Source organism: Carettochelys insculpta, chromosome 14, assembly GCF_033958435.1.
Source record: "Carettochelys insculpta isolate YL-2023 chromosome 14, ASM3395843v1, whole genome shotgun sequence".
In the NCBI taxonomy this organism is placed as follows: domain Eukaryota; kingdom Metazoa; phylum Chordata; order Testudines; family Carettochelyidae; genus Carettochelys; species Carettochelys insculpta.
In genome coordinates, this window is record NC_134150.1 from 12,966,581 (window position 1) to 12,982,157 (window position 15,577).

Here is a 15,577-nt window from a genome sequence, read left to right on the forward strand (position 1 = left end):
TTTTAGCACAGCTATAGCAGTTTAAACAAGTTGAAGATCGGGTTCTGTATGCAGTCCCACTAAAGTCACTGGAATTACTCACACAATACATAAATTGCAGCACATTAATAATTCTCTGCAGGATTAGGCCCTACATGTACAAGAGGACTTACTAAAAATTATGCAGTAACTATTTGCAAAAATAAAATCCTCAGAGTTAGAAAGTTAGTCACTTAAAAATATTGTCATAAGGTCTAAAAATGGAGTCATCTTAAATAAAGCACAGTCTACACAGCTAGCTTTTACCTGCCAGAAAGGTGTGCACCAGGGGCAATTGTTTATGAGTTTCCAGTTAAACTACGATATTGTTCAAGAACAAAGCATTCTGCATATTTTAATCAGTTTATTATCTAGTGATAAATATACTTAGTGATAATTTCCACTAAAGAGTCTCCCTTAAAATATTAAGAGACAGAAATCAAGATACATATGCACAAAGCTCCCAGATGCTGTTGCAATATACGTAATAATACACTTTGCAGCCCAGAAAGTTCCCTGGGAATGACGTTTCTTACAAGACTACGAAGTGGGCGGATGGAAACTTTGGGAGCTGATAAATTTGATATTTACATGTATCACATTGTTCTTGGGTTTCACTTCCTGAAGCTTAATCACTTTGAATGAAATAGTTGCAAACTGAATTGTTCCTGACAAAGGCTATATATACACTACCAGGTAAATTCAGTTCTATAATGCTGAGGTTTATAAATTTGAATTTGAGTATCCTCACTTCCCACAAAGTCCACACAAAATTGAGTTAGTGCTGCCACACTTGAATGGCAAACATCAACTGTTGCAGCAGTGCATTATGGGAACTTATCCCACGGTTTCTTCAGTCTTGCATTAGGTGCCCTCCCTCCTCTGGCCCTGCTAGATGCCCCCCACCACTAGCAGCGCTTACCCTGTTGCCTGGTTCCCAGGTCCTTGCAGCTTGGGAGAGCCAGGAAACATGAGCGCTGCTGCCCCTGGCTTGTGGGAGCAGGGAGCCAGGTGCCACATCGGTTAGTTTCCCGGCTTCTGCGAGTGGCGGGGAGCCGGGAGAAAGGTGCATCAGTGTCATCAGGAGCCAGAAAACTGACCAGGGCTACTGCGCTGGTCAGTTTCCTGGCTCCTGCAAGTGGCAGACAGTCGGGATGCAGGTGCAACAGTGCCAGTCAGCTTCTGGAGGCTAATGAATTTGATTAAAAGACACGGTTTGAGTACTGGCCTGCTAAACCCAGGGCTGTGAGTTCAATCCTTGAGGAGGCCATTTAGGGATTGGGACAAATAGATGCCAGGAATGGTGCTTGGTCCTGCCAAGATGGTAGGGGACTGGACTAGATGACCTCCTGAGGTCTCTTCTAGTTCGAAGAGATGTGTATCTCCAATTATATCTTAAACCAATTTTAAGACTAGAGAAAAACTGGAGGCACAATCTGGTGGGCCATGGACGACAGAACAGTCTTGGTAAATCCTTGAATAAAAATTAGCTAAAAGGATGAGTTTGGAAAGTGCCCTTTCTGTCTGTAGTAAGAGCCTTCTCCACTTAAAACAAAGTACAGGAAGCATGGCTGCCTTATCAGCAGAGCACGAGGAGAACACGATGATTAGCTTTGAGGAAGGGCTATTGCTTCTTAAGAAAATGACCCTCCAAAACTGCTCTCTCGTGTGAAATTATGCAGCGCTAGGCATCCTGCGTTTGCAAGTGTGCACAGGTAAGCTGTAGCCATTTATTTTGTCAGAACAGACGCAATTGTGATAAAGTAGCAGAAAACAGCTGAAATAGCACAGTAGCACCTACAGATGAACTGCAAAAAAAAGAGCCTGAGGAGGAAGAGAGCCACTGTCCAACAGACTCCCAGCTTTTGGAAATAAAGTAGGTGTCATCTCCTGCAATCATAACATAAGAACGGCCATACTGGGTCAGATCAAAGGTCCATCTAGCCCAGTATCCTGTCTGCTGACAGTAGCCAATGCCAGGTGCCCCAGAGGAGGTGAACCGAAGACAATGATCAAGCGATTTGTCTCCTGCCATCCATCTCCCGCCTCCAACAAAAGGCTAGTCACCATACCTTACCCCTTGGTAATAGCCATCTATGGACCTAACCTCCAAATATCTATCAAGCTCTTTTTTAAACTGTGTTAGAGTCCTGGCCTTCACAGCGTCCTCTGGAAAGGAGTTCCACAGGTTGACTGTGCACTGTGTGAAGAAAAACTTTCTTTTATTAGTTTTGAATCTGCTACCCATTAATTTCATTTGGTGTCCTCTAGTTCTTATATTATGGGAACAAGTGAATAACTTTTCTGTATTCACTTTCTCCACACCATTCATGATTTTATATACCTCTATCATATCGCCCCTCAGTCTCCTCTTTTCTAGACTGAAAAGTCCCAGTCTCTCTAGCCTCTCCTCATATGGGACCTGTTCCAAACCCTTAATCATTTTAGTTGCCCTTTTCTGAACCTTTTCTAACGCCAATATATCTTTTTTGAGGTGAGGAGACCACATCTGCAAACAGTACTCAAGATGTGGGTGTACCATAGTTTTATATAGGGGAAGTAAGATACTGTCTTATTTTCTATCCCTTTTTCAATTATTCCTAACATCCTGTTTGCTTTACTGACTGCCGCTGCACACTGCGTGGATATTTTCAGAGAACTATCCAGAGAAGAAAATTGCAGAGGTTACAGGAAGAACATAGACGTGGAATAAAAAGCAGTCGAGTAGCACTTTAAAGACTAGCAAAATGGTTTATTAGGTGAGCTTTCGTGGGACAGACCCACTTCTTCAGACCATAGCCAGACCACAACAGACTCAATATTTAAGGCACAGAGAACCAAAAACAGTAAGCAAGGAGGACAAATCAGAAAAAGATAATCAAGGTGAGCAAATCAGAGAGTGGAGGGGAAGGTCAAGAATTAGATTGAGCAAAGTATGCAGACGAGCCCCTATAGTGACTCAGAAAGTTCCCATCACGATTTAAACCATGTGTTGATGTGCCAAATTTGAATATAAAAGCCAGCTCGGCTGTTTCTCTTTCCAAAACGGTGCAATAATTCCTTTTCAGTAACACACATACCTTTAGGTCATTGACAGAATGCCCCATTCCATTAAAATGTTGACTAACTGGTTTGTGGATCTGGAGTGTTTTGATGTTTGTTTTGTGCCCATTGACCCTTTGTCTAAGGGAGTTAGAAGTCTGTCCAATATACAAAGCATCTGGGCATTGTTGGCACATGATAGCATATATGATGTTAGTAGAGGAGCATGAGAAAGTGCCCCTGATTCTGTGAGTAACCTGGTTAGGTCCAGTGATGGTATTTCCAGAGAAGATATGTGGACAAAGCTGGCAGTGGGCTTTGTTGCAGGGAAAGGTTCCAGGACTGGTATTCCTGGGGTATAGACTGTGGCTGTTAGTGAGGATCCTCATGAGGTTGGGAGGTTGTCTGTAGGAGAGAACAGGCATGTCACCCAGGGCCTTCTGGAGTGTGGCATCCTGATTAAGGATAGGTTGTACGTCTTTAATAATTCGTTGCAGTGGTCCGAGTTGGGGGCTGTAGGTTATGACCAGTGGTCTGTTCTTGGCTTTTTTGGGCCGATCTTGGAGTAGCGGGTCTCTGGGTATTCGTCTGGCCCTGTCGATTTGTTTTTTTACTTCTCCTGGTGGGTAATTCAGGTTTATGAATATTTGGTAAAGTTCTTGTCGTTTTTGGTCTCTGTCAGTTGGATCAGAGCAAATGTGATTGTACCTAAGAGCTTGACTGTAAACAATGGATCTAGTCACGTGTGCAGGATGGAAACTAGAAGGGTGTAGATAAGTATAGCAATCAGTAGGTTTTCGGTACAGTGTGGTACTGATCAGGCCATCCTTGGTTAGTACTGTAGTGTCCAGAAAATGTATCTCTTGCATGTTGTAATTGAGGCATAAGTTGATGGTGGGGTGTAGATTGTTAAAGTCTCTGTGGAATTCCTCTAGAGCCTCTGTGCCATAGGTCCAAATCATAAAGATGTCATCAATGTATCTTAAGTAGAGGAGTGGTAATAGGGAACGAGAGCTGAGGAATCGTTGTTCCAGGTCAGCCATAAATATCTCAGCATATTGTGGGGCCATGCGGGTGCCCATAGCAGTTCCACTAATCTGGAGGTATAAATTGTCCCCAAAACGGAAATAATTGTGTGTGAGAACAAAGTTACAGAGGTCAGACAACAGATTGGCTGTGGTGGCATCAGGGATGGTGTTCCTGATTGCTTGTAATCCATCTTTATGTGGAATATTAGTGTACAGAGCCTCTACATCCATTGTGGCAAGGATGGCGTCATCAGGAACTTTTCCGATGTTTTGTAATTTCCTCAGGAAGTCGGTGGTATCTCGGATATAGCTGGGAGCGTTGGTGGCATAGGGTCCTAGCTATATCCGAGATCCATCGGAAAAGTTCCTGATGACGCCATCCTTGCCACAATGGATGTAGAGGCTCTGTACACTAATATTCCATATAAAGATGGATTACAAGCAATCAGGAACACCATCCCTGATGCCACCACAGCCAATCTGTTGTCTGACCTCTGTAACTTTGTTCTCACACACAATTATTTCCGTTTTGGGGACAATTTATACCTCCAGATTAGTGGAACTGCTATGGGCACCCACATGGCCCCACAATATGCTGAGATATTTATGGCTGACCTGGAACAACGATTCCTCAGCTCTCGTTCCCTATTACCACTCCTCTACTTAAGATACATTGATGACATCTTTATGATTTGGACCTATGGCACAGAGGCTCTAGAGGAATTCCACAGAGACTTTAACAATCTACACCCCACCATCAACTTATGCCTCAATTACAACATGCAAGAGATACATTTTCTGGACACTACAGTACTAACCAAGGATGGCCTGATCAGTACCACACTGTACCGAAAACCTACTGATTGCTATACTTATCTACACCCTTCTAGTTTCCATCCTGCACACGTGACTAGATCCATTGTTTACAGTCAAGCTCTTAGGTACAATCACATTTGCTCTGATCCAACTGACAGAGACCAAAAACGACAAGAACTTTACCAAATATTCATAAACCTGAATTACCCACCAGGAGAAGTAAAAAAACAAATCGACAGGGCCAGACGAATACCCAGAGACCCGCTACTCCAAGATCGGCCCAAAAAAGCCAAGAACAGACCACTGGTCATAACCTACAGCCCCCAACTCGGACCACTGCAACGAATTATTAAAGACGTACAACCTATCCTTAATCAGGATGCCACACTCCAGAAGGCCCTGGGTGACATGCCTGTTCTCTCCTACAGACAACCTCCCAACCTCATGAGGATCCTCACTAACAGCCACAGTCTATACCCCAGGAATACCAGTCCTGGAACCTTTCCCTGCAACAAAGCCCACTGCCAGCTTTGTCCACATATCTTCTCTGGAAATACCATCACTGGACCTAACCAGGTTACTCACAGAATCAGGGGCACTTTCTCATGCTCCTCTACTAACATCATATATGCTATCATGTGCCAACAATGCCCAGATGCTTTGTATATTGGACAGACTTCTAACTCCCTTAGACAAAGGGTCAATGGGCACAAAACAAACATCAAAACACTCCAGATCCACAAACCAGTTAGTCAACATTTTAATGGAATGGGGCATTCTGTCAATGACCTAAAGGTATGTGTGTTACTGAAGAGAAATTATTGCACCGTTTTGGAAAGAGAAACAGCCGAGCTGGCTTTTATATTCAAATTTGGCACATTAACACATAGTTTAAATCGTGATGGGAACTTTCTGAGTCACTATAGGGGCTCGTCTGCATACTTGGCTCAATCTAATTCTTGACCTTCCCCTCCACTCTCTGATTTGCTCACCTTGATTATCTTTTTCTGATTTGTCCTCCTTGCTTACTGTTTTTGGTTCTCTGTGCCTTAAATATTGAGTCTGTTGTGGTCTGGCTATGGTCTGAAGAAGTGGGTCTGTCCCACGAAAGCTCACCTAATAAACCATTTTGCTAGTTTTTAAAGTGCTACTTGACTGCTTTTTGTTTTGATAGCGTATAGACTAGCACGGCTTCCTCTTTGTTACTATTAGACACAGAATAGTGATAGACTCGGGGGCGGGGGACACCAAATATTTTCATTGATGAAAGGAGCTGTAAAAGGGATGCCCAATGTAGATCTTACCTGGGGCACTCACATGAGTTCAGCACCCTTAGACCTTGCTCAGAGGTGAGTCGGAGAGGTGAGGCAGGGAACCAAGTTCTTTCAGAGAAGAAACTCAGAATGACTCTTTCACTTGTGATTTCTGACTCCTCCTTCTTTTTCAATTCCTTCTTGTATGACTTCCTTCTTTTTCCATCATCCTTCATTCTGGGGGAACTGGAAGAAGGAAAGCAGAGATGAGGCAAAGGCTACCTGATTTCAGGACAATGACAGACACAGAAGGAGATTAGTCTCAATCTCCCTTATTTAAATTTACTTTTTTCTTGCTAGGCGGACATTCCACAGTTTCTAATTCATTCTAAGTCATGGAGGAGGATGCTCTTGCACAGTGGTAATTTTGTTTTCAGTTATCGTCTAATTGGTTTGAAGTAGAGTCCACAATATTGAATTTTATTCCAAATTAAAACTACAGAAGTGACACTGCAGTTCCAGGGAAGAGAAATTATTCACAATGTAGATATTTACCTCCATAACCTCCTTGTTCATCAGCCCACATCACCTCAATCAAACTCAGTTGAGGAAAGTTCCTTTAACTGTTAACTCTTGACGGAAATTCTCTTGTCTTCCTGGCAAGTATATTTTAATTCTGTGCATAATTTCAAAACCAGTAATTTTAAATAGTTGCACAGGGAGCAGATCCTTAGTTGAGGTAAATATCATAGTTCACTGACTTCAGTCAGAGCTTTCACAATTTGACTTGGTTGAAGATCTAACCCCCTTATGCCCACCCATCTGTGCCCTTGTTCATGCCACTCACATCTCCAAGTGCTTAACTATATATTATCATGATTGCAATAGGATTTTGTCTTTAGAGAGCAGACCACAACCACCTTTATTCAAGCACTAAAACAGGATCTAGTGACAGAACACAGTTATTAGGACAGATTCTCCATTTCAACTGGCTCCTTTTACTCTGCCTGAGTGGAAATTCCTCACACATATTCACTCAGGGATACCTCCACATAAGTGTCTTCTCAGAGGACTTAAGTGCCGACAAAGCCAATTCCTACATGTCCCAGCAGCATGCAGCGCAGGGGAAGTGCATCTGGAGTACAATGCACTTCGGTAATTCAAAATTGGGGTACCGTCCTTAGGCAACCAGTTGCGTTTCTGCATTTCTGCCTACCCTTGGAATGCATCAACACAGGCAACGTACAATCTGTCTCAATGTGCTTACTTGGTCTAATTCAAATGATTTCCTGCAGACCCAAAACTCTTGTGCTACACTCCAAGGCTACAGTTACACAGCAAGTTTTGTAGAAAAAGCTCAGGAGCATCTACACACAAAATGCATTTTGTCAACCGAAACTGTTGAAAAAAGGCTGTGTAGACAGAGCGGATCACAAGATCGAGACACTTTTATGTGTAGATGCCACCTTCCTACAGAAGTTTTGTTGGAACATCTCTTCTGACAGTAACGCCTGTAGAGAGATTGCTGTAGTGTAACCGTAGCCCAAGATTTTCCCATGGGTGCATAAATGCATAAATAAACCCTTTGAAAACCCTCTTATGACTTGCCCTTGTAATTCTTATATTTTCATTTAAGACTTTAACATCGGGTTCAATACTTAAAAGTGTGAATTATATCTGTAATATAATTATTACACTGTAACCATTATTTGAAATATGAGCAGTGCTTAATTGCAATATACAACTTCTGCTTCTTCAAGGAAATTGTAATTGAAACTGGTTTCGTAAGAAACATTTAGTCACCAGAAATAATTTTATCTGTGGTGTCTCAATTTAGGTAAACTTTTTTTCAGTCCTTTCCTCTCAGGTTGTTACAAAAAATGTTTCCCTGCTTACTGAAACCACATTACTGTGTTAGCTACAAAATCAAAAGAACTGTTTGCAGCCATCCATGATCATCTACATTAAGAAATATTGCACTGATGTAACTACAGCTAACGCTGTATAATCTGAATATGGGGTAAACTGCAGTGTTGCAAATCTTACTTTAAAACCATTGCAGATTTTCTACATTAATTGTGGTACAGCTGCAAAGTGCAAAATTCCTAGTGTGCACAATCTTTAATAATAAAGTATACAATGCAATGTATTACATACATACATTACATCCCAAAGTGCCTTATAAAATATCACAGACACATAAGCCATACACAGAGATCATTTAATCTGTCTCTTAAATGCAGGCAATATTAAGATGAAACATCATTTTGACAGTGTAGTGTTGGTTTGATAATTTAGGGCAGACAAGAAAAGACGACCATCTTCATTTGAGATTGTATGGAGAATTTAGGTAGCATTGTTTCCTGGGCTAGAATTTGACAAAACAGATTTAAAAACTCATCTGGTACACCAAACACTATGAATCTAGACTGACCACTGATATTCACAACTTACTAGCTGCACTCTGCTTCCTGAGGCTCTAGTTAGGACGTTAGTTTCAGTATCAATTTACAAAAGACTGTCATTTCATCTGTACATACACACTGCAGCTGCCAAGTATGCTTGTCAGCTTGAATAGACATGCTTGCTATGCTCAAGTTAGCAGGTTAAAAACAGTAGTGTATTAGAACATGGGGCAGTTCGGGCTAGCCATCTAAGTGCAAACCCATCCAGAATTCCTCGAGATGTACTTGGACAATTAGCCCAAGACAGTGTGCTCCACCCCTCACTATGATGCTATTTTTAGTAGATTAGCTCAGTAAGAGCCAGCAACTGTCTGTCTACTCAAGATGGGAAACTTGGTCCCAGCTGTAATGCAGAGGTACTCACCGTATCACCAATAACATGGCCTACGTAATTTGTACTATGTGCCTTTGAAATCTCTTTCAAATACTGAACCTTCTCTAGTTTAACTTGTGAGAGATCTGAAAGGATTACATCCAAAGAAGATTTATAGCTAACAAATCATATGTTTTTATTTATCTGCTGCTTTGAAATGTATCAATTTATTCTCAAATATGCCTTGTGAATTAAAAAGAAAGCTATCAGAGCTTCTGCAAGATCTCCAAAGTTAAAATGTAAATTAATTACCTATACAGTCATCTGCAAAAGGGGTCATAGAGAGCACACTCAAAACCTAAAGAGAAGATTCAGATGAGAGTAGATAAAATAGATGCCAGAGAACCAACAGTGAGTAAGAACTGCGTAGCAGACTAAAACAACACAGTGCAGAACTCCAGGGAGGGTACAAAAATAAGTTTATCCTGCATGATTAAATCAGAGGTTCTCACTGTAGATTAGGACCTCAACGTATGTTGCAAATCACGACCCATTTTGATGGGGTTGCCAAGGCTGGCTTAGACTTGGTGGGGCCAAGGGCTGAACCCCAAGCCCCAGTGCTAGGGCTGAAGCCAAAGCCTGAGGGCATCAGCCCTGGGTTGCAAGATAAGTTTACAGGCCACCTGCTTCCGGCTGAAGCCCTTTGGCTTTGGCACTCCACCAGGGATTGTGGGGCTTGGGAGAGCTCAGGCTTCCATGTCCCATGCCTGGAGCAGTATAGTAAATTTTGGTGTCAGAAGGAGGTTGTGTGCAATAAAGTTTGAGAATCCCTGGCTTAAACTAAAGGTGGCAATAGTAGTTGCATCTGTCAACATAATCAAAAGATTTAGACAAGTATTTAAAAGGGAACACAGGATAAAAAGCAAAACAGATTGATAGACATATTTAAATATAGCTATTATGGCTTTCCCAGTCACATCCATCTTCTGGCCTAATATTTTCCTATACTAGAAATAAATGATTTAAAAGGAAATCAAATTTTGGCCGTAAACCTTAATACCTCTTTTCTACCAACAATACCACATGACATATTTCACAGATTATGTGGCTATTAATGGTTTATTTTTGACAGGATCAGAGGTTTAATTTGGCTGTTAGTTTCCCTTAAAATTCATAAAAATTAGAGATTAAATACTATAAGATTAAGTAGTGCCTTCCAGTTGTCTGTGTCTATATCCTATTTTAAAATTGCCATTTTTTTGGTAAAATAACTTTCTTAAAATTGTTTTGCTTTTGAGTAACAATTTTAAATTGTCCTGTTCTTGGTTCAGCAAGTTATCTTATTATAATACTCCATCTAAAAAACACTGGTAGAATCAGAACAATACCCATATGACTACTACAGGAAATAGGATGAAATGGATTCTTTTAGAAGCAAGAACACTAGCAAAATTAGCATTAACTAATTCACAGAATTGGTACATAGTTATATGAAAACATTTCTCTGATCGTCTCTTGATTTCTTAACTTTGAATAACATCACGTCTAATATTTTGTAATGCATTTTAATATGTATATTAACATATTGGAATTTTACTAACAACTTCACCTACACTACTAACAGGTATAAATTTAACTTGCATTTATATTAAAAATTATTATGTATCAAGGCTCACATCAGGGTAGTCAAAGAATATGTTTAATAAAAAATAATTAAACTTCCATTTCCTCTATAGAACATCATAGAAAGTAATTCAATAAATTACAAATGACTTTTTTAGGACGCTTGTTCAACTACAGAAAGCAAATTCAGACTACACAGAACACAACTGGCAAATATTGCAATGTCCAAAAGAAAAACTGGACTAAGACTTGTATCATGAAGCCTGGAACAAGGGATAGAAATACAAGGCAGTAACAGCTAAAGTTCTTTTAGTAACTACCAACACACATTTTGTCTCACCTTGGATATCCTTTTAACTGTAACTTCAGAATTAGTGTAAATCTACTGAAGTTTCCTTACAACCCTTAACTTTACACAACCATATTTGCATATTTTTTAGCTGATAGTGGGACACATTTTTCCTCTTCCAACTGATAATGATTAAAAATAAATCCAATACATTATATTCAAGTCTATCTCAACCTTACTTATTTGAAACTGTAATTGCCTTATTACACAGAAAGAATCACTGGAACGGTAAGCAAACTCACTTGACCATAATTAGGAAAATACTTTATTTCATAAATTTGATATAAATTAGGTTTTAGCCACAAGATTTAGTATTTGTTTTGAGGGGAAAGGTTATTGTTGAAATACTCCATCAGAAAACTAAGTAACTGTGTTTGAAAAACTTTGGCTATTTCATAGATGCATCCTACTTAAACAAAAGTGCTATATTACAAAGGGCAAAAATATTATATATGCAATACATCCTTTCATGATGAAGAATTGCTACACCCTTCTCTTGGCAGGTTTTAATTTTCACTATTGCTAAGACACTGCATGAAAGGCCAAAAATCAGAATAAATACTACTGTGGGAAAATACAGTAACCAGCACAATCTAAATGGGACTTGTATAATTGTGTAATTACAGGTAATACTGCTTCTAATCATGGGGCTAATTATTTTGCACATAGAAACTTATAATGTATTTGGAGATGTTCTTGTAAAAAAAACAAAAAACAAACAAACCCAAAGTCTTGTTTACTATAAAAGCGAGCAACAGAATGATACCAAAATATACAAAGTTTATTTTTCTAAATTCATCCCTTTGAAAAAGCTTTTTTTCCCAATGACTTCTTCTAGTACCTGTATTTAGTCTCTCTGAGCAGTTGCCTATTCTTGGACCACAAATGAGACAAGTAAGGTCAATTGAAATCTCCATTCAAACATCTAAATGTGAATCTGGGCCTCTACCATGTAAGAGTAATAGCAGCTTCAGCAGAAAGAGGAATCATATCACACATCAAATATTGGATTGATTTTACACAGTAAAGGGTTCTAAGGATTTGGATTTGAACAGATGTCTTATGCCCTGTTATTTTCAGGAATAACTTATCTGTCTCTACTATTCAAAGTGCTTCTTTTTTCCCTTAAATTGGGCTACTCAGCATCATAAACTACAACCTCAAGAATGATTTTGGGTAACATTTTGTATTTAGTCATATTTAAACCTGTAGGGAAGTCTGAACTCAAAATGAGTTTAAAATGATCAATATTCTTTTTTACCATTACCATCTGGTAATCCCAGGAGGTTTTGTTACATAAAACACAAATAAAAATCTACACAAACAAAGCAAACAAACATTTTTACATGAAGTATGTGGTGTTGAAATGTCTTTCCAGTGGCACTTCATGGAGTTTGCCTTTTTTGAGTTTTGGGGTTACTACTCCTCAAATCACGACACTGTATTTCTGCAGAGAGAGCCCAAAACTTTGCAAGGTTTAAACTGAACAAGTTCTATGTGGTGCCAAAGTAGAATGATATAGGACTATTTTTGTCTTTCCCTTTACTGTTATCGAAGAAAAAAACAGTCCTATAGGTTGCCTGATTAATATGATCTGATAGAGGGTGTGTTTAAAAACAAAACGAAAAACAAAACCTGAAAACAAGTACAGAAACCAATGTAAACTTTCTAAACTAACTCAGCTGAGGTAACAGGTAGCCAGTTTAACTGGCTGATTGGGAAACTTTTTTTCCTCCTTTTAAACACACTTGTACCTGAATTGGAAACAGCAGTGCATTGCAACACTAGAGTATTTTCATGTAATTAAAGCAATGGATGGTGATGTAGATTCTACAGCTTTCATGACATTCATTAGCTGCCCAAATTATTGCTGAGTCTTGATCTGTAAATTATAAGTGTCAAGGAGGCTGTAAAACTATATTCAAATTAAATCAATAATATGCCTAAAATATTCTGTGTTCACTGCAAATATATTAAATATACAGCTCTTACTGAGCATTATTTTCATAAAATAACCTCCCAACAAAATTATGCCATTTGTTGTAATTTTACACCATTGTGTATTGATAGTACATACAAGTTCAGAAACTTATGAACTTCAAGAAATATTACATGCAAAACATCTCTGAAAGCAGTTTGCACTTCTAAACAAATACTGAAAGTTCAGTCAATAAATCATCTGATGCGCTCAACACTGGGTTATTTACAATGCAATAATTAAAGAATAAATTCAAAATCAATTCATAATTTAAGTATAAAGGCAGGGGTCAGTCTTCATCACTAGAATCTGAATCCTCAGATGAAGATGATGTACTGTCAGATCCAGATGAAGCATCTGCTTTCTCTGAACCCTCATCTGTGCTGTTCTCATTATGAGAATTTGGCGCTGTTCCCCCTTTGTCTTCCTGATCTCTAACCCTAGAATTTTCCTCCTTTTTCTCTGTAGGCTTGGTTGAGCCTGTGTCATTGTTTTCTGTTTTCTGTACATCAAAAATATTGGATTGGGACAAAGCTGAGATATGAAGATTAAGGCCTGGAGTGAGAAGCATCCCTGGATAAAGTATATTGGACAAAAGTAATGGGTTAAGAGCTAAGGGGTTGGCAGCAGCAGAGGATGTAGAGGGAGAACTTGACACAGAGTCTTCACCACCATTATCTGCATGTTGTTTTTCGGTCCTTTCTTTCTTTACATCAGGCTCTTTTGAGTCGTTTCCCCTTTTATCCTCTGAAACAGATTCTGTAGACTGTGTTAGGAGTCCTCCCATACCCAGCAAGTTTGGTAATCCAGTCATTCCTGACAGCAGCATGGGGAACATGGTGGCCATATTCTTAGCTTCTCCTCCAGTAGTTAGTCCAGCAGGCATTCCCATTAACCCTGCTGTTACTTGCAGCGATTGCAAGTTTTGTTGTAAGGCCTGAAGAGTAGAGAGATCCATTCCTGGAAGTAATCCATTGGCTAGCAAAGGGTTGACAGAAACATTTGCTGCTGTTGCAGCAGCTGCTGCAGCTGTTGCTTTGGCAATCTCACTTTTAGGACGCCTCCCTCTTCTGCTTACTTCTTCTCGTACAACAGGCCCGGTAAGAATACGGTCAAACATACCTTCAGGAAGAAATCCCTGCAACAGATATATTCTATATTAATATATGAAAATTAATGATGCTACGGGACGATAAGGTTAAAGGTATGATGGTTAAAATTTAAAACTCAAGAATAGCTCCCCAAACCATTCTTTTTAACTAAAAATTTAGCACAGCAGTTTGATTTATCAGGTAACTCCTGGTGTTTGGGAAGTGACAGCATAGATCAAAATGTACCTCATTCAAGATTCAACCATCAATGAGCTCTATACCCATGTGAAGCCAAAAAGACCATTCTTACAGAGTTTATTGCAGGACTGGGCCTACATAAACTGAATTTAAGATTTAGCATCTAGTAATTTCCAGATTCCGATAATTTGATTTTTTTTAAATGCCTAGTTACTATGATTACAAAGGTAACAGAGCTATCTAGTTTAACAGGAAAAACAACTGTGCATTTTCACTTGGAGCCATGATCTGTGAACATTTTAATTCTAATATCTATTTTGTTCCTTGAAATTAAATTCTTTCCTTACATTTCACACAAACTACTAAAGATTGAAGGTAAAGTAAACTGAAATCCAAGACACTTCTCTTGGGGCCTTGAGTGACATAAGTGCAATCTATGTGAGTTTATCTAGTGGTAAGATAGGACTCTAGAAAGAACACCAGAGCACAATTAAAGAACAGTTCTGCCTTGAAAACTGAATGTAAATATGGGAGCACAGGATTCAAATTTTAGTATAACTCAGTATAAAATTTGCTCAGTATACAAGAGCCCTGAGTTTAAAAAAAAAAGCTAGCCTGAACTGTCAGCCTTCATATTCAATGAAGGATTTGAAAATCAAGCTCTATTCTTTCTGGTTTGAGGTTTACCGTTCAAAAATTCTGCAGGGTAAATTCAATTTTCATATATATCAGTAAGCATTGTTACACTGGTCTGCTCCTAGTTACTGTTGTGATACCTAATCTATTGGCAGTATGAACCAGAATAGAATGTAGCTATATGCTTGCTATAACAACAAGAAAAAGTCAGGAAGTTCAGGTTGGACCTCCCCGGTCTGGCAGTCTTGACAGCTGACCAGTCCCAAACGAGGGAATTTGCTGGACCAGGGAAGTCCCCTGCCACTGGCCCCACCAGCCTTCCACCACCTCCACTTCTGGCCGTAAACACCCACCCTATTGCCAGTCACACATGGGCCGCCCTGCCCCTAGCCATGGCTCAGCTAGCTGCCAGGTTGCCATGGTTCTGGCTTCCCTACCATGTTCCTGGCTCCCCTGAACGGCTGCGAGCTAGGGCTGTGGAAGCTGTGGCTGGGCACGGAACCAGCTCCCAGCCCTGCCGAGCCCTTAGCTCTGTCCCCAGCCATTACTGCTGTGGCTCCAGCTCTCAGAGTCCCAGCCACTGGGGCTCTCTAACCCAGGAACATCCATGAACCTGCCATACCATGGGATGTTGCCAGACTCAGAATCACAGTTTAGGAAGGTGCAACTTGCACTATAAATTACTTGGTCACTCATGCAACTGCTCAGAACTTCCAGCTAACGTAGCAATTAGATGAGTTAACTAAGATATCACTGTTACATACTGT

At 39.8% G+C, this 15,577-nt stretch overlaps 1 protein-coding gene across 14 annotated transcripts in view; it reads right to left on the bottom strand.

Annotated features, from left to right (window-relative positions):
• Window positions 1-10,618: 10,618 nt before the first annotated feature.
• Window positions 10,619-15,577, bottom strand: part of CHD9 (chromodomain helicase DNA binding protein 9) — a 312,438-nt gene continuing 307,479 nt past the window's right edge. For all 14 annotated transcript variants that reach the window (XM_075008394.1, XM_075008399.1, XM_075008398.1 and 11 more), the window contains one exon: window positions 10,619-14,023. In XM_075008394.1, the coding sequence (XP_074864495.1) occupies window positions 13,175-14,023 (849 nt within the window). In that variant the 3' untranslated portion in view covers window positions 10,619-13,174. The remainder of the gene's footprint in view (window positions 14,024-15,577) is intronic.